Here is a 27887-nt window from a genome sequence, read left to right on the forward strand (position 1 = left end):
ACCGCGAGCGAGTCGCGTGTGCCTGCGGCTGCGGATCGATCGGTACGCACGGTGCCGATATATCAGGCGTGTGCTGCGTGTGCGAGCCGAACCTCGGCGACGAGACGAGAGAACTCGGCCGGAGAACCCGGTTGGCGCGCGTGAGTAACGTGCGAACGCGAATTCCGACCTCTCTCGTCGACCAGGGTGAAGTCAGTCGGGCTAGTTGAGTCGGCGAGAACCGTCGGACGGCGAGAACGGTCGACGCACTGCGATTTCGTTGTGTACTCGGCTCTCCCCATGGACTCGTGACAGTGCAGAGACGGAAAAGCCGAGCCGAGTAAAAAGAAGAGACAAGAGAGAGAGAGAGAGAGAGCACGGGTGGGCCAGGTAGCGCTTATTAATCGCCGAGGGGCGAGGATCTCTCAGTCGTGGCGACGAGGGACGTGAAGGGGAAAGAAAGAGAAAGAGAGAGATAGAGAAAGCGTACAGGCTTGCCTCTTGCGTGCGTGTGTACGTGTATGCGTGCCTGAGAGAGCCGCCGAGCCGACTTGCGCGAGCGACAGAGACGGACCAGAAGGAAGGAGACAAGAGAGAGACGGCGAGGGAACGAGAACGACGGAGAGAATTATCGAGTGAAACCCTGAGAGATAACCGTGTCCCGCGAGCGAGGAGCGTGGGGCATTCAGGAGGCACGAGAGGTAAGGATTTTATTCCGGCACGAGACCGGGGAGCGCGCGGCTTCTAAAAAAAGAATCCTCCCTCTCCTCCCCCGCCCCGTCCCGTCCTCCTCCTCTCCTCCGCGTCCGTCGAAGGCGCCGTGCGCCGTGCATCGCGCCGTTGGCGTGGCATGCCGAACCGACCGGAAATCGCTCGACAGCGGCGGCGTCGGCGGCCGCCCGCGCGCGCCTTCACGACGGGGAATCATCTCCGGTCTCCGGTCGCCTCGTACGATCGGCCGCGATTCGGATTCCCCGTTCCCCCTTTCTCGCGAGCGCCGGGAAAACGCCGGGAACCGTCAGCGTTTCGCCTCGGGATCGGCAGCGCGACGACGATCCGCGGGGGGGAATCGCCTTCGCGCGTGTCTGCGACACCGGCGTGGCCGTCGTCGTTCCCCTCGCTCCCCCGCGCCTCGTCTCCGGACGAGCCGCCGCCTCCGGGAAGAAACCCCGGGCGTTGTTTCTCTTCCTCTCGTTATCTCGCCGCGTGATTATTTTCCCGAACGAGCGAGAGGACGCGTGCGTGCGCGCGCGAACGAGGATCGCCCGGCTCGCTCGCTCGCTCGCTCGCTCGCTCGCTCGCCTCGTTCTCCACACCGGGCAACTAGCGTTTCCTCTTACGGTCACGGCCCGCCCGAGCCGAGCCGCGCTCGCCGATGATGTATTGTACGCCGACGATGACGGGGGTTTTTCACGAGGTCCGGAAAGAAACGTTCAGGTCGAATCCAACGCCGAGCGGTTTAGACCGATCCTCACGTTTCTCCTCCTCTCCTCCGTCCCCGTTTCCGGTCTTGCCGTTTTCGCACGTGGATATACGTGGAAACGCGGCTGCACTGTAATTGGTCACTAACGAGCGTCCGTAGGAATGTCACGCAGGGGCTTCTGCGTGACTAATGCGACGAAGAAATAAATCGCTCGTTCGCTCGCTCGGAGGTAGATCGCCGAAGACAAAGGCGTGTGCAGGTTCTTTTCGGTCCGCAGTTCCTTGCACACTCTCTCTCTCTTCCTCGACGTTTAAAATAAAATAAACGCCGTACACGCTAACGGGGATTTGACGAGGGGAGAAAGGAAATAAGAGTGAGTGTATGTACACAGTAACGCAGGAAAATACGATCGGAGGGAGAAAAGTGGTGAAATTAAGTGCGATTAATTCAGTCTTCGCTTGTTTTTTTTTCCTGTCTCTCTTTCCGTTTGTGTAAAGCCTTGTGTCCACGGTGCTAGAAATCGCTCCGGAGATCTCGGACGGAGAAAGAATTAAGTAATCGCGTTGGTCAATTGGCCAAATTGTTGAAATGTGATTGGTCAATTCTTTCCCCGTCCGAGATCTCGGAGCGATTTCTAGCATCGTGTGGACACAAGTCCTTAGACATATTTTCTTTCCGTGGCGGAAAAAAGAACCAGATAAACCCGAGTTGAAGTTACCTTTTTGTCATCTGCCAATTGTTGAGCTCGCTCACTTGAAAAATTTGTCTATTAAAGTTTTTTAACGGAACGATGAAGATGATCCCTACGTCCGATATATCAACCTGAAGTTATAGGGTCTTTCAAATATGAAGCGTTGACACGAATCTCATCAATTTAAGCCCATAACGCGGCGACGGGAGAAAAAAAAGAATAGGGATTAATCGTTTTAATATCGAAGAGACTAGGGAGGGTGCCGAACACGAGGGAAGCGGCGCACTAGAATGAGATATGTATAATGTTTAAAATGTTATCGATCCAGGAAAAAGACAGATAGAAGACATTACGTGGTAAAAATGTTGACACTCACTTAAATCGATTTCGAAAGAGGGTCAATTAACGTTTCTAATCACTTTCAATTTATTCATATTTGTACTAATTTATTAAAGAAACCAGTCTACCTGCTATACTTTTTAAAATATTAAAATCAAAATCTATAAAAGTCGAAATGTAAGTAAAAAATTCAAATTGAAGCTTTTTAACGTAGGATAGAATGAAAATTTTAGCCCACTTTAGAGATGACCTAATTCGCGATAAAATCCTATTTATATTTTTACGTGCTCTGTATTACGAGGAATATTTGATTTCCCAATACACTCACATGCAAAAAATAATCTAAAACTGCAGGCAGAATTGTATTCACGGATCGCGGGAGCTTAGGAGGACGAAATTAAAAATCTCTTTTGACGTGCAGAGCTTTGGAGCTTTTAAGCTGGACGGCCTTGATTCGCTCTCTTTACGTATATTTTTACACCCGTGGACAATTTCGTGATTGGTCTTTTCCATGGCCTTTTCAACAAAGATCACCGAAGAAACCATGGCGTGTTTTAATCCATAGTCGACTCACGTGAGTCATCGGCGACGCGCAGGAAGTGGCTTCTGGGAAGAAAGACGGCAAGAATGTCGAACACATAATGCTGATCGAGTATTCTCACTTGTTGCGAGAGATTCCATTTACGCGTCGAGAGATGGAAGAATATTCTTTGTTTATAATTTTTTCCAGCGTGGATAAATGCGCGGGCAAATTGCGGATAATCGAACACGATGTAAATTTTATAAAATTTTCCACTTTGGGGTGTCTTGAAATGTACACGTCACGACCGATATTTTTCCCGTGTATTTTTACGGCAATGTAAAAGTACACGACGAGAAAACGCGAATTCAATTATCGAACGTCGTAATGCCGCGTAAGATCTCTGGTTCGCGATTCTTCGCAATTTTACTTTCGCGTTATTTGCGACTTGTTGAACCGAATGGCATTAAGTAGATAGCACGTTGAACGCTGCGTCGCGGCGCGGCGCGGTGTTTCAAAGTTTCAATGCGTGCCATATTAAACGATTCCGATACACTCGAGAAGTTACCGTCGGGATAAGCCATTTCGAACGTTCCGAAATATCCTTGCAGATCCCAAAGATAAATCGAGAATCGAGTGCTCTTAAGGCGCGAAATTGCGAGGAAAGTACGTCGATAATAATTTTCCGCGCGGTATCGTCCGATATGTTAATCGACACGTGTGTGCGTATGTGTCAACGTGACGCTAGAGGAAGACCAGGCGCACAATTAGCGAATACGATATCGTCGCGTATCGCGTGGTAAAAACGATAAAGCATTTTATTTAAGCGATAAAACTCGCCAACGGACCGCGTTCATCCTTGAAAGCTGAAACAAGAAATCTTACTCCGCGTTGTTTGATCGATGGTTACGAACGATTATCAAGATTGATGCCGCACTTACACGGATCTCGTTCCTGTAATAGAGTATAGTTTTTTCTCTCACAATATCGCCCGTTTTCATTCTGGGATGCGTTGTTCGCGAAAATATTACACGAGCACGCTTCTTCGTTACAAACGAGTATAGATTTGGTTTATATAGATTGATTTATAATGCACCGGTGCAATTTGCAATCGATTTGGTGTCTTTAGCGTCTAGAATCCTGCCAACAAAAATAGATAAGTAATAAGTAGAATAATAATAGTAATGATCGATACATCGTGTCACCGTGTCCCGCAATTTGTATCTTTATAATAGAATGGAGTTGCAGTTTTTTTTTTTTTTTTTTTTTTCTTAAAAGATACTCGGCACCCTTTTTCTCTCCTTCGCTCGCAAAGCCCCCTTCGATCAGCAGCGGGGTCCCCAGCTGCGTCTCCTGGCTCTCCGCGTCCGCCGCGTGTTTCACGCTCTTACGACGCTCGCCATTTCCGCTAATCTCCTGGAAACTCGTTAAGCCTATTCAATTTACCGTAATCGTCCATTCGTTTGTGACAATTTGATTTTCGTCGGGCGAGATTTTACACGCGAGCTGATACGTTCCGGATCGTCGGAATTAACGCTGTCCGGTGAGCAGGTTACGTGAGAAGTAAAAAAATCTTGGTTAAAAAAAAATAAATAAATCGGCAGAGTTGTTCGGAGCTTTATCGTCGACACCTATGATGCTGAAACTAGCAGCCGAGCGCTAGCGGCCAAAGTAGAAACGCGTAAAAAAATAGAAAGACACATTGCTCCCACTTCCTACATGACTTAATTTGTTGCTGAAGATGTCTAGAATGCTGTAAATAAAAAATAAAAAATAAAAAAAATGTCCGTGCATTTGGCAATGTATTAACGGGGCGCGCGGTTTCCAGCAGCAGTCAAACGTCGTGGCAATTTAAAATAAATTTTGTTTTATGTAAAATATTTCAGGTGGCGATCAACAAGTAATAGAAACGAGTGGCGATGCAGAGAAATATATTTTTATATTTTCTTCAGGTGTCGTGACTGCTGCTGGAGACCGCGCGCCCCGTTAATACATTGCCAAATGCACGGACATTTTTTTTATTTTTTTATTTTTTATTTACAGCATTCTACACATCTTCAGCAACAATTTAAGTCATGTAAGAAGTGGGAGCAATGTGTATTTCTATTTTTTAAGCATTTGAAATTGTTATAGAAAAGTGCGAAGCGTTCTATAATGACTTCAAACGCGTAAAAAAAATAGAAAGACACATTGCTCCCACTTCCTACATGACTTAAATTGTTGCTGAAGATGTCTAGAATGCTGTAAATAAAAAATAAAAAAATAAAAAAATGTCCGTGCATTTGGCAATGTATTAACGAGGCGCGCGGTCTCCAGCAGCAGTCAAACGTCGTGGCAATTTAAAATGAATTTTGTTTTATGTAAAATATTTCAGATGGCGATCAACAAGTAATAGAAACGAGCGGCGATGCAGAGGAATATATTTTTATATTTTCTTCAGGTGTCGTGACTGCTGCTGGAGACCGCGCGCCCCGTTAATACATTGCCAAATGCACGGACATTTTTTTTATTTTTTTATTTTTTATTTACAGCATTCTACACATCTTCAGCAACAATTTAAGTCATGTAGGAAGTGGGAGCAATGTGTATTTCTATTTTTTAAGCGTTTGAAATCGTTATAGAGAAGTGCGAAGCGTTCTATAATGACTTCAAACGCGTAAAAAAAATAGAAAGACACATTGCTCCCACTTCCTACATGACTTAAATTGTTGCTGAAGATGTCTAGAATGCTGTAAATAAAAAATAAAAAAATAAAAAAAATGTCCGTGCATTTGGCAATGTATTAACGAGGCGCGCGGTCTCCAGCAGCAGTCAAACGTCGTGGCAATTTAAAATAAATTTTGTTTTATGTAAAATATTTCAGGTGGCGATCAACAAGTAATAGAAACGAGTGGCGATGCAGAGAAATATATTTTTATATTTTCTTCAGGTGTCGTGACTGCTGCTGGAGACCGCGCGCCTCGTTAATACATTGCCAAATGCACGGACATTTTTTTTATTTTTTTATTTTTTATTTACAGCATTCTAGACATCTTCAGCAACAAATTAAGTCATGTAGGAAGTGGGAGCAATGTGTCTTTCTATTTTTTTACGCGTTTCTACTTTGGCCGCTAGCGCTCGGCTGCTAGTTTCAGCATCATGTCGACACCTGCAATCTCTCTCTCTCTTGAAAAGCTACGCAAGCTGAGAACCGTGTCCGTTACGATATATCGTTCCGTATAAACATTTCCATTGATAAACGCGAAGCCGAGCCACTGCCAGTCGCGACTGCGTAAATTCGCCGCTACAAACGATCGCGCCTGTTGAATACGTAGGAGCGACTCGGCTGCGCGAAAACGAGACTTCGCTCGACTTTGAACTCGATATAGTCGCCTCCGACTTGCCGTCCCCGTCCCGTCCCGTCTTCGAAATAGCGACGCGTAAACATCGGTGTTTACGCGCCAATATCGAGCTATTTCGAGGTGAAGTTTTCGCGCTTCTTGATGGTAATTCGGTTGCACTTTTGCACCTCGAGGAAAGGAAAATCGTACGGGTCTCTTGATCGTCGCATCCGATTCCGTTAAACCTCCATAAATGCGAATCCACCTGAAGACTCGAGAAAATATTACGGGTCGTTCGATTAAATAAATATTGGTTTTTAACGTTGTTCGTAACGTAATAACGTTTATCCAATTAAAGGGGTGCGCGCGTCGGTAAAATTAAAAAGAACGTTTGAAGGATGACGTTTCATAATTTCCATGAAATGTACAACATGGACGCTTCACTGGGAAGCTTAATAAAGGCCTCTGAGGGTTACGCACCATAAGGTTCACGAAGCATGACTCATTGCGCGACACGCAATGATATGGATTATGGAAATTTTTTTTTCTAGGGATGAGGTGTCACGGTGTCTTTCGTTCCACGACTTCTTTCCATATATTTATAACACTTACTGCTAAAATTAATGTAACCTTTTGATAATAAAAATAGAAGCAGTAAATAAATTTACTACTATTAAAATATAGCAATAAGAAAGTTATCAAAGGCTTTAATTATAAAATCTGCAATAAATTAAGAGTTTATTGTAAGGTAAATTGTAAGTCTTTAATGATCCTGTATTAAACATATAAATTGAAGAATTGATAAAACGTGCTTGTTAATGTTAAATAACATGACACACGCGAGAGTAATACTATTTATCTTAACATTCAATACACATTCATCATTTTGTATCTAATAATCTTACAGTATATCAGCGGTTTGCATTATGGAAACCGGTTACACCAGTCGTTTTAACCGCAAAGCATTTTTTTCACAGCCACGAGACCTGCATTCTCATAGATTTGTAATCAGCACTAGCGATACAAGGAGTGAAAGCAGAGTAAAAGCTACCAATTAATTAATTGTATTATTTCACGGCGCGTATATAATAGAATATACATAATTATTTTATTAAATAACTGTCGACTCTCTTTCAGCTAAACGTTTACGGTGTTAAGCGCGAGGTTTCATATCACGCATTATTACGGCGATGCATAATACGTGCCCTATATACGAGACGAAGCCGGCCTTAGGAAGGCGAGTGATTTCCTGCATTTGTCTCGCGTAGGCAGCACGTGGTGATCCTACTCGTCCGATTAACATATGAATTCTTCAGGCACAAAATCAATGTGTAGGCTCTTCCCGCAGAAGAGGCTACGCGATATTATTCTGCCGACATTATTCTGCCTTTCCTCGTAAAATTATTCGAAACGCGAGGCGTTATGAATTGAAATAGCATTATACAGGATTATTCAGGATTTATTAGCTAAGAGAGAGCCTCGAGGAATATCAATTATGCAAGAATTATTAGAGAAAGAGAAATCGTAAGATCTGGGCCTGATATTCTTGTGATAAATGAACAATTTGACGTAGCGTAACCGTGACAAGTTGCGAAGCGCGTGATTTAATTGGCTCTCGTTTACTAACGCGTTAAACACGTCGGGGATTTGTCGAAAATAAAAGTGTGCCCGCGATAATTAACGCGATCAACTTAAATTGCGAAGGTAATTGGCCGCATTAGTTCGAGCACGCGTCTGTACGCCACACTGTAACGATAATAATCACGTCTATGTCTACGTTGACGCGTAAACGTGCAACGCGGGTAAATTGGATCGTTCAGGGGGAGACGGTGGAACGTGTAATTGAAATTACCAATTCTGGCGTTGTTTGAAATTTATCGAGACATTTGACATTTTACCGTCAATCTTACAAATCCCGAAATTATCGGGAGTTAATTCGGGACTCGCGTTTAACGTAATTAACGACGGTGTTCGTCCACCGGCAGACACGACGTAGACCTCGTATCGGTTTCAGACAGCGATGTTACACGCGGTCAAACGGTAGCTGACACATTGGACCATCTATTAGCTGTCTAATGCAGCGATGGGAATCTGCATCGTATGTCCTTCCCGTGCAGAATCCTCCCCGGCCTCCTCTCTCTCTCTCTCTCTCTCTCTCTCTCTCTCTCTCACGCTGCAAAAACGTCGATATATGACTCTTGAACGTTTTGCGGTGGCACGTTGAATGATCCGATTAATAAATAGAGTAAATTGATAAATGGAGTAAAAACTCAAATCTAATTAAATTCCACGGCAATCTTTAAACTCGTTTCTAGACGAAACTAATGAAATTAACGAAAATTCTATTCTCTCGGATCAGATTCCGATAATCGAGTAAAAGTGGGTTAAGACCACCGTTCGGTCAGTTCCTTCGATTTTAGCTTTTCGCTCGAGGGATGGACGCGCGGCCAATGAAAGGAACATTACGACTGGGAAAGATCAATGATATCGTGTCACCTTTGTCCTCTCGGAGGAGTTTACACTATTTTTAATGAGAGCAGAGACTCTGCCCGTCCTAGATTCTCGATTTATCCGAGTGTATCAGTTAAACAACGGAGGTATTATAAAAGAAGAAACGCGCGCGCGCGGATAATTAGCTGACTGCACGATAAGGCAAGTCCCGCGCGATTATCGCTGCGGCTATATGATAATGCGCGCTTCAGCACTGCATTGTCTTCGCGGTATCGCGTAGTTTGGTTTGCGAGTGTATATGCGCCTGCCACTATTACCACGACTGTAACGCCGCGTCAACGACAGAAATAAAACTGAGGCTGCTCTCTCTCTCTCTCTCGCGACCGCGTTCCGTGTGAATGTCGCTTAACTACTATTGCGCAACGTACGTGCACGCAATTTGCTCTCTGTTAATCAAATGCGATACGTTTTCACACAGGATTAACCCTCGTGACTGCTCGCTAAGTATATGAGAAACATGCGAGTGAGAAAAACGGGACATTAATTCCCAAATGAGATTCCTTAGTTATTTATTCGATTATTAAAGTGAAGTTAAAGATAAGTTTCTCCACTGTTTGCACTTGTGAATCGGGGCGAGCTACGCTAATCGGAACTAGTGACGTGCGATCTCACGGTATAATGGAAATAAATCATTATGCGCGCGCGGGGGGAGAGGGGGATATCTTGATATTAATATGAATAACTTTAAACACAAAGGAACAACGATCGATTTATGCAGATATTATTTATCGCAGATATAGCTATGTAGGATGTTATACAAACAACGGGATATTTTCTGCGATATTTTTTTTTTCTGGAGAACTATCGCAAAAAGTTCGTAGCTGAATGGGAGATTTACGGACTCTATTGATCACTTCACACTGACTATATGAGACAAAATACCAATAGCTTTTCCACGGTGAAAACCGGCAATCCAAGGATTTGTTTTATTATTTAACAAAAAACGTACAAAACGTACAAAAATCTGCGCACCAAATCGTTTTTTACGGGCGAAGTTTCTTTTATCAGTGCATTTTCAGTACGCGGTAATTAAGAATCACATCTCGCCGCTCCATTAAAGTATTACAGCTTTAGGTGATATTTTAAGAAGAGAAACTTACGAAGCCTGACGCGGCTTTCACAAGTTTCTTGAGACTTCTGACGATGAGGCGACAGTTTCGCGCTTCATAGAACTTGGTTGCTGAACCGTTTCTGTTTAACTGAACTTCTGTTTAACTGTTTCGTTTGTTTCCTGTAGGTCTAAATTTAAATAAGCACTTATACATATTATATAATTTTAATCGATGTAATTTTAATTAAATATTTTTCCATTTTTTCGCATTATACAAATATTCGTTTAGAAACTAATTTCACGGAGCATGAAATATGAAAGAATAAAAAGCAACGTTTATACGGAGTTACCATATTTTAAACAGAAAAATGGGTCAAATCGAACCTGGCCGAGACAGCAGAAGAACATGCACTGGCAAGCGTTCCTGTTCATTTCCTTCGATCCGCGGATTTTAAGCTTGGCAACTGCCCGTCTGGCGCGTGCCATTCCATTAATAACAATATTTGACGAAAATCTGTGTAGTCTAGCGTGCATATACTAATACACGGCCGATTGATCGCAAACAATCGATCATGTTGTGGCAATAAAATCGTGTTTCAATGGCAAACGCAGAACTATTTGTACGGTAAAAATTCTATGAATGTTCGACGTCGACATACCACTGCAGCAAGCTGTTTGATTGACCGTGTTTATCCGATGGAACCAATGTCCACAAACCAGCACGAATGAGCAACGTATGAAAGAAAAGAATTCATTTACGGTATGGAGTCTGAATAAAAAAATTGCGAGAATAGTTCGATAATATTGAATCGTAGAGTTAACAAGAGAATTATCCAGAAAATAATATTTCAAGAAATTATAGAATGTGAATGAAATTTATAGAAAAGAGGGATATTGTGTCATTTTATTTTACCATCTTGTATCTTAAACGTTCGTCGTAAATCGTATTTATGGTATTTCCGCGTAGATACACTGAGAAAAAAATACTGTTGCTTCAATTAAATGTGGAATCCCGGGGTGCCAGAAACATAAATAGTTGATTCAATTGTATAAATAGTTGATTCAACTATAGTGTAGTCATGTTAATAATTCAAATATTGAATCAACTATTTAAATATTGAATCAACTATTTATACAATTGAATCAACTATTTATGTTTCTGGCACCCCGGGATTCCACATTTAATTGAAGCAACAGTATTTTTTTCTCAGTGTACGTCGCAGCATATAGCTTCCGTTATACATCCCAGGATTAACTCCCGGCGGAATTAATGTCGAGATACGGAAGACACGAGAGATACAAATTCACTCTCACACGGACGAGACGTTGAAGAAACGTTAGTCGGCACGAGGCGAGCAATTGGGTCACACGCGCGTCTCCGGACCCCCCCTGGCGACGGACAAGTCCGCGGGCCGATCTGTGGACGCGCGGGGGCCGGAAACTGGTAGCCTAGAAACCGGAAACCGAACCGGACTGGCAGATTGCCGGGATGCCTGCGAAGAGAGACGTGATATATACGCGCACACGCCGCGCCGCGCCGCGCCGCGCCCGCCGAGGCCCGATAATCGAACGAACGCGACTCTCTCGCGTGATACGCGCGTGGCATGCGTCAGGCGATAGGGAATGAAATCTGCGAGACGAGATAAAACCTGCAGGCACCACCGCGATCGTTCCGTACACGCGTCCCGCTTCAGTGGGCATTTCAGAGGTGAGACGGACTTTCCGAGACGTAGACCTAAATGAAAGTGATTTTCTATATTTAGCCGTTTGTGTAGCGAACGCTAAGGAACTTAAAGATGCTTAACGAGAAAAATATCATCGAGAAATATTTTTCGCGTGTGCGACAAAGCTCGATCACACACATATTTGACCTAGGCTGCAAACATTTCAAATAGAAGATGTTTTATTGTAAAAACGATACGAGGATTAGTACAGAAATAAACCTATATTGGTCGCGTTATTATTATCTTAATCTGAAAATAACGAATCGGGCGCAAAATGCTCTCGCCGAACGTTTCAACATTCGCTAAGGGAGGCTCCATCTCGAAATGGTAGACCGGGACGACAGTAGTTATTCTAAGACGCCCTATATATTGCAGAATGATTGCCGCGCGCGCTGCTCCCTCTTTCTCATATCGTCAGGTCGTTTGCAATCATCGTCGTGGCGATGTGCCTTTTATAGAAAGGTGCTTACCCTTCCAACTTCATAGCCCTCCCCGCACGAAGGACTTCCCTCTTCGGGGGGATCATACGTCGTGTCGGATTCGAGGGGAACGACTACTACGCCGTGCGTAAGGTATATACGGGAAGTATAAATAGAAGAGTTTGTTGCGCGAGTTTCCTTTTTTTACTCGTATTAATGTCAGCGCCCGATAAGGACATTCTGACACTCTAATATGCCTCGAGGCTCGGTTCGAGACTTCTTCTTCAGGCTAACGAAATGATTAAACACTCGCGAATACCACCTTATCCTCGCCATCTTTCTCAATTTTGAATCGAGGTCTCCGTCAACCGGCCATCAGCGGTCGCGCTTACAGTCTACCGTCTCCACGATTCGTACGCGGTAATAGAATTGAATGAATCAATAATCGATAGTCAAGTTGCTCGAGACGATCGCCGAACATGCCTGTTGATTAAGGCTTCATTCCGTCATATATATCTTCTGCCGTATACCGCCGCGTATTTCTGGAGCAAGGATAGCGGGGCCCACGCTATCCTTGGAAATTACGTTTAATCACGCGTGACGCAACGGGAGGGATTGATAATACGCCTTCTGTATTGTCCGTTTCGACACACACGTGCCCTAAGCGCACGTCCACGCCAGCCGCGCAGCCACGGCGCAAGCCAGACCTCCGAGATCGCGAGATTGACCGCGTTTCGCGCCGATACTTTCCAAAGCTTTTTTCGCCGCCCCGTCTTTGACGCGCTCTCTTTCTCCGGCGATCAATCTTCAGTCGCGTAACAGAAAATATCGGCCACACGGTCCCTGAGGTAGAGAGTAAGCGAACTTTTGGGAAGGCACGATGGGTTTTTCGCAATCAGAGCGGCGACGAGAACGGATCTGTAAACTTCAAAGAGCCAATCTCTGAAACGCGAGATCCAAAAAAGAAAAGCGGGCTCCATAAATACGTGCGTTACACGTGCTACGATTAAGTCGTCGCGCTCAAGCGGAGCGAATTTATAATTTATAATTTGCGGAGTGTCTGCCTCGAATGTGACGTACGAGGATGAAAGTGCAAGCGTATAAGATTGCCAAAATCGACGCAGTGATTAGGAATGTAAACGCTCTGGATTTCAATCGCCCGAAGAACGCGATGAGAAAAGAATTACGGAGCAGTTAATAAGATCTGAATCGCGGGCTTATTTTGCTTTCATTCTGAATCCATCGCGTCTGGGCGGGTGTCTCCTGCAACGGCGATGATTGGTTTCGGTCGTTCCACCTTCCGAGCGAGACGCGACGTGATGCGACGACGACGCGCTCGCGGCATATGTGTGTGTGTGTGTGTGTGTGTGTGTGTGTGTGTGTGTGTGTGTGTGTGTGTGTGTGTGTGTGTGTGTGTGTGTGTGTGTGTGTGTGTATGCATGTATGTACGTGTGCGTGCGTGCGTAACAACGGGCGACGTGCACGTCGATGACGATACCCGCTTCGCCTTCGAGGAGTAAAGACCCGGTTGGGTGAAGTGACTCGATGTCGGTAGAGGTGACCGAGTGCAATCAAGTGTATCGGGAGTCGCTGGAGCAGATAACGTATTTACAGGTCAAAGTGATTGGCGGCGCGTCGGTGTACGTGCGATACATCCCTCCTGTGCCTTGTGTGTAAAGCACCGCGGGCACACACACACACACACACACACACACACACACACACACACACACACATACACACACAGGCGTGACAGACACAGGTCCTTGCACGCGTCCGGGATGTACGACAACGGCGATTGTGCCTCGTAGCACTCGCCGATATGTACGTGTCAGCTGCGCGCGAGGGTCATGTATGCGCGCACGTTTACGCTGCAAAATACCCTCACACACGTATAGGCACACGAGACTATACGCGAGCTTTGTGTAACGACTTTTCGTCGGCGTTTCGACGGTAAATCGGTCTAGGTCTGCGGCGATTAGCGAAGTACTTACGCGAACATCTCGAGGGAAATCTCGCGGGACGCAGATCGTAAACGCGCGCAAGGTCGAGTCAATTTCGTTCCATTCCGATAAATTCGTAAGAGGATCGTGGAGTTGGCAGAAGTAAGGAGTGAGAAAGCTTAACCGGAGATATCAGCGGAGTCGAAGAGCGCGACCGTCTTTTCTCGGGAATCCGTATTTTCTTAAATATCTTATGATCTTTTAGTTGATCCTGAATTTTTAAAAAGTAGAGACTACGTGCTTGCTTGTTGTAATCTCGTATTCTTGAAATGCGACGGTTTGAAAAATAAGCTCTACAATTAGCATCAGACTGTTAAATTCGTAGTGTCAAATTAGACTCAATTTGAGTCATTTTTAACCATTTCTATAGATTGTCATTGCTCCTACTCAATATTGTTATTAATTTAACTAAATTAATGGAGTTATAAAATAATACTCTTTTGTGTTAGAATAATAAATTTCGACACACCTACATGTTAGTTAAAAATAACAAAATGTTATTATTAACTCAAGGTATTGGTTTAAATTTCATGCTTCAACATTGTTTAACAGTGCAGAAAACGAGGAAAACTTCGAAACTTGACCCTCAATGAGTCGGAAATAATAAAGTGGTAAATGACGAATTACTCACATACGAGTACACAGTAAAAACGCGAAGTGACGTAACTGCAACATTTATCTCTGCGAGTTGCGTTTTCTGTCGGCTGAAATACGTACGTTACGAGAACGAGAAACTCCGCGAGGAGCCTTGCTTTCTAATTCCCGCGTTTAGCGACTTTAATTGTCACAGTCTGACATCTCCTGGCAGTAAAATACGCTTAATTAAAGTCAAAGACGAAGGTTGATCAAAGTTCATTCGACCCAGCTTCCAGCGCGAGATAAACGTACAAAGAACCTCGTGCGTATCGCACGGAAAACGAGTTTGTCAACAAGTGGATGCTCAGAGACAGTCGAGAGAGATGAACGTGAACGTGAAGGGTTAAAAAGGGTTGAAAAGAACAGATGAGATGACATCTCAAGGTCAGAAATTCAAGATCAAGAATTCGCAAGTCGTTGTGAACTTCCACAAAACACGAACGAAGGGATCGTTTTCGTTTGTACATTGTGTATAAATTCGCCAGAATTCCGTCTCGGTTTCCATGACGTCCCAATCCTCTGATATCACGTCGTACGGAGAATTCGGGTGTCCTTAACAAAGTAAATTATCGCTGCGGTTACCTTTATCCCTCGAGAGGTATGAATACATGGCGCAAAACCTCCGGGCCGGAGGGTTTCCCTTTTCCCGGAGAAAACCCGCACGTGTACGTGTTTTGGGAAGGTCGGTCCCCTCGATTTCTATATCGACGAAGTCTTAAATCTCGGATGGAAGATGCGGATGGAGATTTACCCGCCATTGTGTCCCATGCCAAAGCTTAATAACTACGTCAGAAGAGTTCTGGCGAGCTTCCCTCTAGTCTGTATTTAACCGTGTGTGTGTGTGTACATATATATGTGTTTGTAGCTTTGTATTCGATATTTTTTTCGGTCGCGGAGATAAATTGGAGCAGCGCTAAAAGTTCGATCCGCCTGGTACACCTGGAACGTCAACTTGTTGCCCGCTACGTACGTGCCCGCACTTGTGCGACGCCCATTAATTCACGGCGCACTAAATTGTACCGTATGCGGCGTATTATAACGAAATTGCGGATTGTAAATACGTTATAACGAAGTTATAAACGAGCGACCCGTGCTTCTCTCTCCCGCGGCGCCCATTATTCCGCGAAATATCCGGATCGATGTTGCCTCGCGATATCGGCACGTCGTGTTATTATAGATACTGTTTGGTCTTCGTTAACAAACTTACAGGAGAACAACGCTACCGCAGGCTTGGCCTGGAGAACAGAGGAAAGTTGGCGAAAAATTAAACACGATCGGAGTACACCGCGGCGAGCAAGGAAAATCGTGGAGAGAAAAAGAGCTTGAGAGCTATTTCCGGGAAAGATACGCTCGTAAAAGATAACGAAGTTATTTCCTGCCGTACGTGTTCCTCTCCACGAGTTCTCATTTTTGCCCACAACGTGCTCGTTTTTTCTCGAAACATTGTAATCGTGGTTAATCCCGTTTTGTAAAGATCAGAAAAAGAAAGCGTGTTGTCCAAGAAAATATTGAGAAACTTTCAAGTTCCATTCCAGTGCAAAAGCTTTCCCTGCTTCTTTTTCGAAGAGATTGCCATGTGTTCGGGAACTAAATTTGAAGTCGGCCCGCAGTCGCGGTCACTTACGACCGTTCGAAGATAGATAACGATTTCGCAAATTCGTCAATTGACATTTCGGCGAATTATTTATTCACGATCAACCGGTCGGAATAATCATACGAAGTTATTCAGAAGCACGTCACCGTATATTTCCACCTCATATTAAATATTCACGAAAGAAAGGTGCTCTTTCTCGTTACGATAGCCAGCCAACAAAATTCAATTCTCTTTACAAGGTAAATAAAAATAAATAAACAAATGGAATTAAATGCGGTTTCAGAGCGTCCGATGCATATATGTATAATAAATAATAACCAACCGAGAAATAAAAATATTGAATACAATTTCGACGAAAAATTTGAATTGTTTGAAATTGTCGAAACAGAAACGCAGACGAAAATTGGATACGATGTGTAGGTTTTTAAAGTTCTCTTCTATGCATAACAAACATCGAGAGGAGTCTGTTATAAAATTTCAAATTGCATTGTAGCAACGTTACGCCTTCGAGAGGCGTAACTTTATCAAACGCTGTAACGTGCCGAAAGCCCGAGAGTGGCGGCTTTCATCAGTACAGGTCCATTCATAAGGTAAAATCAATGACGGATTGGCGCAAAGAATTCCGCGGCCCTCGATTGGCCGCAGTGCGTCGCCATGATGCCACCGCCGGCCAATCGACGTCCCATTTGCGGCGTCCGCGTTTTCCCTCTTGCTCTGCCATTCGTCGCGCGAAACAACGCGCTTCGCCGAAGCAAAACACGAGCCGTGAGCAACGCGTGACTTTGTGGAGCGAATGGTATTGCTTTCCCGCGAAACAATTAACCATACCGCTTCCGTTTCCGGATGCCTGAATTTTGCACGATAGCAATATAATCTTTCGGCTTTAGGAAGCCAGCTTAAAAGAGAAAACTTATTTCGCGGGACACTACGTAGTACAGAGTTTGAATTTAAAACTTGAACGACGCACCCCGAAATGTAATAACGTAAAATTGAGCCAACGTCTCTTTTACATTTAATTATATTTAAATGTATTTAAATACAATCATATTTAATTATATTTAAATATAAAAGATTAAATGTTTACATTCTCGACGTTATCTATATGAATAATTTTTTGTATTTAATAAATTCCTGACTTGATGCGATATTAGAAATTGTAAAGACTATTACATCTTCGTGGAAGAATATGATTACCTTTTTGCACGTGTATGTAACAAGCCTAGTAATTTACCATAATCGTGTATATACGATCTTGGCTTTATTTCGCGTGAAATCACCGTATATACGCGTAAAAAGCATTGAGTCATAAAGGCTGAGTCGTCCTGAGGAAGGTGTGTCATTAAAATTAACCCGTTGTGTAATGTCCGTGGCCTTTAACTGGACGGTTGCACGATTGTTGTTTCAGGTCCGTCTCACTGAGAGCAAATCGAGGCAAAACGTGGCGGATTCGGTGACCCCTCGACTGTGATCAGGCCCATAGGCAGTAGGTAGGGCAAAGGAGATGCGCGAATATAAAATAGTGGTGCTGGGCAGCGGAGGTGTAGGCAAGTCCGCCCTCACTGTCCAGTTCGTGCAGGAAATCTTCGTAGAGAAGTATGACCCGACGATCGAGGACAGTTACCGCAAGCAAGTCGAGGTCGACGGTCAACAATGTATGTTAGAAATTCTAGACACAGCCGGCACGGTAAGTAATCTTCCTCCGTAACACACGTCTGCCGTTTCTTCACCTCGAATACGCGAATGCACTGTTGAGATGTGAAATTTCGTCCATTTTTGCCTGAATATTGAGTTTGTCTTGTTTCTCTTTTATATTTTCTATTTTCTTTCGCAACGCGAACGGAATTCTTCAATAGCACATGAAATAGCACGAAGACACGCTGCTTCGCTTATCTTTTAACGCGTCGCGTAACTTTCTCTTTCATTTTACGATTGCAACGGATACGAATTACATTTTTGAGTGACGTTATTATTCTTGTCCGTTCGCAGGAACAATTCACAGCCATGCGGGACCTTTATATGAAAAATGGGCAGGGCTTCGTGTTAGTGTATTCGATAACAGCACAATCAACCTTCAACGACCTGCAAGACCTCAGGGAACAGATCCTGCGGGTAAAGGACACAGATGATGTGCCGATGGTGCTAGTAGGTAACAAGTGCGACCTGGAGGACGAGAGGGTAGTAGGAAAGGATCAGGGTGTCAACCTTGCCCGGCAATTCAATTGTGTGTTTATGGAGACCTCTGCCAAAGCTAAAATTAACGTTCGCGATGTAAGTTGAACTCACAATTTCATTTATTCTGATTTGAGCATTTTACAAATCGCGCTTTACAATCTCGTAGCTAAATATCTTTTAATGAAAATAACTAAGTTAGCTCGCACAATATTTTATACAACGCTAATAATCGAATTCTAGCTGACAATACAGTTGACACACAGCTTTAACAACTTTGTCACCTTTCGCTTTCAGATTTTCTACGACCTGGTGCGGCAAATAAACAAGAAATCGCCAGAGAAGAAGATGAAGCAGAAGAAGAAATCGCTGTGCCTACTTCTGTAAGGTATATGTGGCGGAGCCCATATTCTCCTACATGAAAATCCGAGGATACCAGTGGAAAAAAAAACGGACCGGAGCGGTTATAAGACAAGAAAGATACTAATGACAAAAGAGGAGGAGGGGGCTGACGGAATATTAGGCAACGGGTTAAAACGGGAGTCTACGGTACTGAAATCCGAATGGTTGTAAAACGATGGTAGAGAAACGGGAGAATAAGGGCATATAAGGGCACAAGGTAACGCAGCGGAGCGAAGAACGAAGAGATACGTGGAAAGGGAACGCAGCGATAAGTCGAAGGAAATATTGTATATAACATTGGTTCCGGGATGGCTCGTGTGCACGCGCAAGCAACGGCGCACAAAGTAGGATACGAGACCCCGCAGCATCGGTTATCACTGTAGGAGTTTTGCATGAATAAGTGAAGGGGAAAAAATGATTAATTAATAGTATATATTTAGGAGAAAGGAAGAGATAAGAAAAAAAGAAACGTTTGTGGACGTGCGCGTGCGCAAGCCACCAGCCCCCATGCATCGCGCTCTCGCCGCGCACCTCTCTCTCTCTCTCTCTCTCTCTTATATAATATAATAATTATACATAGATGGTACTTGAACATGATTATTGCTATTATTATTAATATTAATTAATTATTAATTATTATCGGATCATCAAAATATTCATAAGTTATCAAACTGTTTGTTTCTCAAACAAAGTATGTTTTTCTATATCTCTCCGTATTAAGGCAAATAATAAAAAAAACTCAGTGAATGTTAAAAAAAGGGCCCAAGTTTTCTACTCTTGTAATGCAACCTGGATTTCATTTTATTTCATTCCGAGCCCCCTTTGTCTCATTTGTGAACCATGTTCAGCCGTTCACGTGATTAGTCTGTAGATAATTTCTCCTTGTTTCGTATAATCTACATCAAGTAACATGTAAGATAAGAAGAACGGAATAAAATAACTTTGTGATATACGCAATGTAATTGAGATATCAAATGTGAACGTAGGAAATTTTTAATACGACTACCATATCGCAATAAATACAGACGTACGAGTGCGAGAACTCTCAATTAAATACGTACAACATTGTGAAATAATTATCGCGACTACGTACGCAGAATCTATTCACACGAGAAAATGCGAAATTTCGCGAAAATATATATATATATATTCTACAAGAGTATAACAAGATTGTTATTGCGTTTGCTTTTAAAAAGTAGAGTGTGGGAAGAGATCTTGTTATAAAATTGCAAAATCCGACGACGCCGTTTCGTCTTCTTTCGTTATTGGTCTATTAAAAAATATACAACAGCGAGCGCAACACGTTTTTTTTTTAAATTCAGTATTTATAATATTTCACGCTGTGACCGTAGCTAGAACCAGAAGTGATGCAGCGCCAACGTAGCCATCGCGCCGCTGAGACACACGCTACGAGAGAATATCCTCCATGTCGTCGCCGTGCTGGTGACGTTGCAACAATTGTTCGTCGCCTCCATCACGATTTGCGGATAATACTCGTTCCAAAACGCCAGTGCCTTGTAGTCCACCGCATCTGGCTCGTTCATCTCTACGTTCTTATCAATTATCAGAATTCTCGGATTGTCCTGCGTATAGGACTCCCACTTGATCGATCCTGTCCCGCTCATCAAGGAGGGATCCCCGGTCCTGGCAAACGTCCCCAACATCGACATCATCACGTCGGACATCTTCTTGTCGTTGAAGATCCATTGCGTCGTGCCGGGGCCCATCAGATGCGGCAAACCCCAGACGAACGGGAGCTCGAACATGTGCGGCACGCCCGCCCATTCCGGCACGTCCTTCGCGACCGGTTGTGTTTTGGGACGATAATCGAATCGGTATACGAAAGCCGTCGTTCTTCCCTTCGCCACTTTGCCGGCCAGCAACGTCAGGCCAGCCGCGTAGTTCTTTTCCGTTTGCAGATCCAGGTATCTGTCGCGAAACACCGTCGTGTTCGTCGTGGATGGGTACGGTCTATAGAAGAACAGCACCGCGTTTGTCACCATTTCGGGCTTCGACTCGCAGGTGCTGTTATCATCCGGAGTCTGTACCGCCGCCGTAAATTCGTCTGTGATCATCGTCTCGAAGTTCTCCGAAGAGAGTCCGCCCTCTGGATTCTGGCCGCTGGTGGTCTCCATGTACGCCAAAACTTGCTCGTTATTCGTGTAACCGACAATCAGTGGCACCGCGTTGAAGTTACCTAATCAAAGTTAAGGGAAGGTTTAAATTTAAATCGTTATACCGAAAGAGATACAAGGATCAAGAGAATATTTTAAAAAACTCAAACTCTTAAAAGAATAAATATAAGAATATAAGACTAATATTTAAGAATTATTTGAGTACGTTTCTTAAATATCTTGGCGTATCTTTAGATCAATACTAAGATTTTTTGTCAGTGTCGAAGTACAAGACAAAGTCCTACAGTAAGAAGAAGATATTAGAGATGTGCGAACTATTCGAATCTGAACTATTAAAAATTTTCGAATCCAGATGGTTTAAATACATATATATATTGTCAATTTTATAAAATCTCATATTTTCCATTAATAAGCAAAACTGTATGGTCATGTTAACAGGTGCATTCAGTGTTACAACCGCTCACTGAGCGGCTAAGTAGCAGTCAAATATGATTAGTTCTTACAGTATAAGTATTGATAATAAAATAAACTAATATTATTTTATTTTAATTTCTGTGTATGCAATTGGATAATGTTATTGGATACTACATTGGAGTATTTTAATAATTTATCTACGATTTTTCGCCTAATTGTTTCAGTTACTGCGACAAGTGCGACATTAAATAAAGCATGTTTTATTAGTTTTATATTAAATATTTAAATGTTTTTTGTTTAAAAAAAATTTATATTATATAATCAATATTATATTTTTTACATCAAAATATTTCTTATTATCTACGAGTTAAAATTCGATCTAATAATAATATATTGTTAATTAAAAATTATATTTCAACGATTCAATTCAATTCGCTTCTATTTGAATGAAATTTTGTCGATTTGTTTATTCGATATAAAAAATCCTTGACTCACACATCTCTAGAAGATACTACACTTACATCATATACTTCTTAGATATTTTCGCGTATCTTTAGAAGATCGATTTTAAAGACTCGTCATATAATTGTTATTGAGTCACTTCGGCAATTACCATTTTCCAAGATGTCCTTGGGATGTTGCGCGAGAAACGGTTCCGTCTCGTTGTTCGTCTCTGCGTCCACGATCGGGCCCCAAGTCTCGATGTCGGACGAATGCTTGATCAGGAAGTCGGCCTGCAACCGTCGCAGGCATTCCATCAGCGCGCTGCTCGGTCGTCGGTCGCAGCCGAATCTGTCGGCGATGATGTCCACGACCGGTTTCTCCCTGTCTAGCGTGCCGACGGAACCGATGGCGTCCCCGCTCATGGCGATCGCCTTGTGGAACTTGCCTTTGCTGAGCGGACTCAGCATGTGCAAACCCACGCTTATCGCGCCGGAACTGTGGCCGTAGATGACGATGTTGCTGGGCGAGCCGTTGAAGTGCTTGATGTTCCGCTTTATCCAGTCAAGGGCGGCGATCTGATCGAACATGCCGTAATTGCCGGACGCCTCGCTGTCCGTCGTCGTGAAGAATCCGAGGATGTTTAATCGATACGCCACCGTCACCACTAGCACCTGCCGGCCGCAAAAGTCGCCCCCATTTAATCTCTCGGACTGTTGTAGGCTTTCCTCTCCTTTCATTTCTTTTTCTTTTTTTTAGCGTGCGCGCGATAAAATCTCACGAGCAATCGTTACCGAAAGTTTTCGAGATTTATTTTCGTGCCATGCAAGCGATCAATTTGCCCTCCTCCCTTCCCCACCGCGAATTGTTCCCAAGAGCCGTAAACGATATACCGCATTACGCCACGATGTGTAACGAAAGCTCCATTAATGATGCATCGCGGCCGAATATCAAAGGGTGCGGTTCTATTCTCGAAGTGGCGGCACGCGAGATGAGGCAGAGGAAAAGCTCGGTCCGATTCGATTCCCTTCGATTTTACGTCCGTCCGGGAAGTTGATTGAATGAACATCGTTAAAAATACACGTTAATCATCCTCTCTCTCCTCCAATACATCGTGATTATATCGGTATCGATTAGATCGCCGACCGAGTTACGTTAATTTCAATTTCGTATTCCGATTTTCCGGCTGTTTCGCAAGGTAGGTATTTTTCCGCGCGACAGCGCGCAATCGCACCTTTTGTCTGCTAACGAATATAGAGGCGTCCCAGATCGCTGGAGTTCCGGTGTTGAAGTCGCCGCCGTGGAACCAAACCATCACTGGCCATCGGTCACCCTGACGGTTTCCTACACACATGAAATATTCGTTAACTATCGGAGCCATCAACTCATCGAAAGAGGGATGTTAACTTAACAAGACGGTTTTATTTGATTGTAAGCTGCACGCGAGCTTAATCGCACTTGCTATTTAGACAGGTCTGATCCACCTTGACGATCCAAGTTGGAATCCTTTTAGGATTACTCAAGTACTAACGGAAATATAATTTATTAATAATTTATTAACTTCAACTTATACTCAAGAAGTGGACTTGGTTTACAACATTTACTTAACACAGTCATACTCTAGTAGTCTCTTTCTCTTGCCATAATTTCCTCAACACGTTCCCTTTTACACTATCCAGATTCCATATTCTATCTAATATTTCTCTCTTATTTTTACCTAACTCCATAAACCAATACTTGGTCCTACTACATTTCTCTACATTATAGTGGCTACTGGCTAATCCCTCCCTTGTCCGCAAAACATACATAGGTTTTATCATCCTCTAATATATATTTGTTGCCCTCTTGAAATCTCTGCTAATTAGCTCTTTCCTTAAATCCACCCTTTCATCTCTTAAAACTTCCAAAGCTTCTGTACTCCGGCCATTCCTATATTGCAGGTTTTCTTTACTGTACGCATTCTTCTATTTATTCTTTTCCATTTCCATCCAATATTTCTTTATCCACTTATATTTCCTTTCTCCTCTAATTTTTTGCTCATACCTCATAACCCTTATCCCCCAACTAATCGTCAATTTCTTAAGCCCTAATTCCCTTGACATCGTACATCGTATTAACGGAAATAGACGAAATCAATATTAACAATGACGAGATCTAATATCATTTCTTTTATGATTTTTATTCTTGAACTAGAAACATCTCTTTTATATAAAAATAGGAAACTTGGATGTTTTATTAAGACTCGACTTGCTCCAAAAATAGGCTGCGAATCGAGCGAAGTTTTATTCCTTCTTTTTATATTGTAATTCTATCATATAGATCGAAAGAGAGAGGGAGAGAGAATTTATGTGAAGCCACCGCGAATAATTTCGTACATATCGAAGATTCTATTTCCAACTCGGCATGTTACGATAACACGGGGACCGGTACGGAGATTCTCTGCCCCCCTGCGGTTTCCTGAACACGGACGTCCCGTCCCGCGTTATCGTTCTGTTGGTCTCTTATATTAGCGACGACCTTGGCAGACTTGCATACGTATTTCTTTCGGCGTTTTCCGCATTCGCATTACTGATGTCGTCGGGGCGAAATGGGTTCCAGATATTTCTCCAATGTCGCGCGACGCGGACCTTCCGCAAGCTTCCGATCGCTAACGTATCCGGTACATAGCTTTCTTACGCGAATCAATGACTCACGACGGCAAGTCGTGACGATTCAACGACTTCCTCGCCGAGAGACGACCGAAGGAACGAAAAGAGAAGGTAAGAGCGAGAGGGTGAGCTTTCGTGACCGGCTTTCTGGTATCTCCGCATCTCAGACCGAGGCCCTGGAAGATCGCGTGCCACCGTGGGCGCGCTAGTTACTGTTACTACTCTTGCCAGCCCTACGTTATGTATCGACCCCGACTATCGTTGTCGTCGTCATACGTGATTTTGTGCCACGATTTCGCGACTCCGAGATCAGACCTCCTTCTCTTTTTCCTCTCTTTTGAGAGAGAGAGAGAGAGAGAGAGAGAGAGAGAGAGAGACGCCGTTTAGCGGTTCTCGATAACGATTTCATCAATGACGGTCGAAATGTGTTGCGTTTTTGGTTTGCATTCAGCTTTACCCATTCACCCATTGAACTTTTCGTTTGTGTATGCATATTTGAGCTCGGAAAGCTTCTTAAAGCTCTATATATATATTTCCTCGTCGTACCTCATTAAATTTGTATTAGGGTAGGACTGGGGCAAGTGGAAAAACACAGTGCGCAATGCGAAAGCAATTAAAATGTTTACCTATTATACGTTAAATGGGTTTACATTAAACTTCTAGACAAACTTATGAAACAAAATACATTTCGTAAGGGCAAAACAATGTTGTTTTCGACAAATCTATTAAGAATTGTAACGTAAACGCTTTTTCGCAAGCTTAAATAACTTCTTAAAATTTTAAATTATTCATTTAAAGTTCTTTAAGAGCGTTTCTTTATATTTATCTTGCTACATTTCAGGTAATTCTGTATCCGAACTAATTAAAAGGACAGTATAATATTATTATTATTATTTTTCTACTTTACTTATCGACGATATATTTTTCAGGGTCGTATTATTCTCGGTGTAAAATGAAAAGTCTTTCGAATAATTTTAAAAAAATCTTGAAAGAAATAATCATCGAGAACAATCACAGCGTGAACGATACGTAAACTTCACGGAAGAATTATCTAATCTAAGTCAATCATATCGAGTAATAAACATAATGAATGTTCACCTTTATACTTTTTATGCGACATGATAAATCTTCTCCGCACAACACTTCGCACGGCACATTATTAATTTTTTGCTTTGGTCCACTTTTATCTGATCGCGCTGGTATATAATGCTCGCCCCCTCCCGCGAGTAATCACCGTAATCACCCTGGCTCTTTCTCTCGGACGATAAGAATCAGTCTCCGAGAACTTGAGGGCGAGCATTATCTCGGATTTTATTGGGAACGAACTTCGCCGTTGACCGTGCGTCGTTTCTTCGCCGCGTTGCGTGCCCTAACGTTGTCGAAGTTCACGTAGAAAAGAAATATCACGTAGACAGTATCAAGAACTGTCATCCAACCACCGTTCTCCTTGTCAATTATATTTATCACGAGAAAAAATTTTCGCGTCGCAAAAATCGCAGCCTGCCTGCGAGAATGTAATCTGACGAAGGTAATCTGATTCTTTTGTTCCTTTTGTACGTTTGAATTCTTTCCGGAGGAGAGAGCACGAGTAAAAAGTTAAGTCCGGAACGCAAATAATATTTTTAAAAAATTATAACAATATATCTAATAAATATATCTAAATACATGCTTAAAAGAAATTTGAAACAATTTGGAAATAAATTAAAAAAAAGATTTAAAGAACTATTTGAAGAATTTTGTATAAATTCTAATTACAACTCTGATCCACATGGACAATTGAACGCATACCTTCGCTCGGGACAAAGATGTTTAAGAAGAGACAATCCTCGCTGAATCCCGGATCGGGCATGTCCGGTGGTAGCAATCGCTTGTAGAGCCTCTCATGCAATTTAAGCTGACCCGAAGCCTGCTGGCAGGACGGCGCGAACTGCGTTGCATTTTTTACGTCGTTCCAAGAGGGGAGAGGATCTGTCACCGGTCGCGTGAAGCGAAGTTTGCCAACCGGGGATTGCGCGTAAGGGATACCGAGGTACTGCGTCAGTCTTACCGAGTTGACGGCTACCTAAAGTTCAGAAGAGTACACAGAAGATGAAATGAAAAAAGCACTTATCGAGGACTAAAAATCCTGCTTTTAATTAGTTTAATGTTTAATTCATCGTTTACTTATGTTTCTAGAATTAAAATAAAAGAGCAACGAATTAGTTCAATTACTTTCACTATCAAATTAGAAAAAAGACCAGCGCATTAGCGAAAATTGGACTCAAATTATTTTACGTTTATAAAATTGACTGTATATTTATAAACGATTTTAATTTAATGATAATAAATTTTACTGAATTAATGCAAAAATATTTAACTTGATAACACAGTATTTTTATCTCTATCTTTGGAATTATAATTTAAAAAAAACCAGCGAAATTGATAAAATTAATACCCGAATTAACAGACATAAAACCAGTTGTTTGCTCGTAGACGACCTTCGTTAGAGGATTTAAATTCCTGTCAACTTTCGACAGCGCGGGGGATGACAGGTCTCAGTACATTAATGTGTAAAACTCAAGACCGACCGACCGGGATAAATTGAAACACGATGTCGTACCTCTTTGCCGAGGACGATTCCCTGATTCGGTATCCTAACGGTCGGGCTTTCGCGGTTGAGACCCTGTCGCGCATGGGTCCTCTGAGCGCGACTAACGTGGGTCCTCTGGACGAGAAGCAAGGTAGACACAAAAAGCAGCCACGTCGCGCGCCTCATCCTGCAGACTGACTGGTATCCGCCGGGGAACGTAGTACCGCGGCGGTTCCTCGCGAGCCGCCACCACCAGTTTCACGGGGGTTGCTACGCGTGACTCCCTACGTTTCGCCTTTACTCCACACAACCGTCCGCCCACCGCTCACCCTTGGTGCCTCGGGTTCATTTTCTTGGGTTCGCGGTCGACACGGTCAGCCGTGAGGGACCTGCGCTCTTTCACCCTTCACCCTCTTACACACTCAACGGAAAAATTCACGATTCCTCACTCTCGAGGCGCGTACGGAAAGTACGGTCAATCACGGTTGTGACTATCTTTCAGCGACTATCTTTCGAGCTCCTTAATGATTGTAGTCAATCAAAAGATCAAAAAAAGAATCAAAACCGCATAATAAATAAAAGTTTCTATAGTTAGGTTGACTAGAAATTGTGTTGTACGCATCCGGTAATTATTTTTATAACATTTAAATATATATATACCTAAAGCAGAAATGTTTATTTAGAGAAGAGTCGCAAAATTCGCGTTCGATGTTGCTGGAGGCAGCATCGATGTCTCCCGGTCGACGACTGTGAAATCGACGATCGTATAATTTATCAATAGAGAAGACCACAACGCGCGCGCAGGGCTGATCGATCGAGATACTCACGAATAAGACGCATGATATAAGAATGCAGCTACCGTACACGTACGTTAGGGTCGGACAAGAGTACGATTGGCC

General features: G+C 43.2%; 2 protein-coding genes across 2 annotated transcripts; one reads left to right on the forward strand and one right to left on the reverse strand.

The window, feature by feature from the left end:
- On the forward strand, positions 1-19733 carry Rap1 (RAS oncogene family member Rap1). The gene is made up of 4 exons (XM_071724297.1): positions 1-680; positions 17616-17894; positions 18197-18478; positions 18677-19733. The coding sequence occupies exons 2-4, from the start codon at positions 17712-17714 to the stop codon at positions 18764-18766; spliced, it is 555 nt and encodes a 184-aa protein (XP_071580398.1). The 5' UTR covers positions 1-680; positions 17616-17711; the 3' UTR covers positions 18767-19733.
- On the reverse strand, positions 18480-27519 carry LOC139785150 (fatty acyl-CoA hydrolase precursor, medium chain). Its single transcript, XM_071724292.1, has 5 exons — positions 27019-27519; positions 26208-26481; positions 23006-23115; positions 21944-22445; positions 18480-20978 (listed from the first exon to the last, which is right to left on the reverse strand). Exons 1-5 carry the CDS (start codon positions 27172-27174, stop codon positions 20134-20136), a joined length of 1887 nt encoding a protein of 628 aa, XP_071580393.1. The 5' UTR covers positions 27175-27519; the 3' UTR covers positions 18480-20133.
- Between the last annotated feature and the right edge of the window lie 368 nt (positions 27520-27887).

This window comes from Temnothorax nylanderi, unplaced genomic scaffold (assembly GCF_030848795.1).
Source record: "Temnothorax nylanderi isolate EJ_2023f unplaced genomic scaffold, tnyl_v1.0 TNYL_tig0744_pilon, whole genome shotgun sequence".
NCBI lineage: Eukaryota > Metazoa > Arthropoda > Insecta > Hymenoptera > Formicidae > Temnothorax > Temnothorax nylanderi.

Bases quoted from the DNA above. Each gene is read 5' to 3' on its own strand.
- Rap1 (XM_071724297.1), top strand. From the start codon at position 17,712: ATGCGCGAATATAAAATAGTGGTGCTGGGCAGCGGAGGTGTAGGCAAG. The intron at 17,895-18,196 runs GTAAGTAATCTT...GTCCGTTCGCAG, and splicing joins TTCTAGACACAGCCGGCACG to GAACAATTCACAGCCATGCG. The intron at 18,479-18,676 runs GTAAGTTGAACT...TTTCGCTTTCAG, and splicing joins CTAAAATTAACGTTCGCGAT to ATTTTCTACGACCTGGTGCG.
- LOC139785150 (XM_071724292.1), bottom strand. From the start codon at position 27,174: ATGAGGCGCGCGACGTGGCTGCTTTTTGTGTCTACCTTGCTTCTCGTC. The intron at 23,116-26,207 runs GTATGCGTTCAA...TCATGTGTGTAG, and splicing joins CATCTTTGTCCCGAGCGAAG to GAAACCGTCAGGGTGACCGA. The intron at 20,979-21,943 runs GTAATTGCCGAA...AACTTTGATTAG, and splicing joins CAAGGACATCTTGGAAAATG to GTAACTTCAACGCGGTGCCA.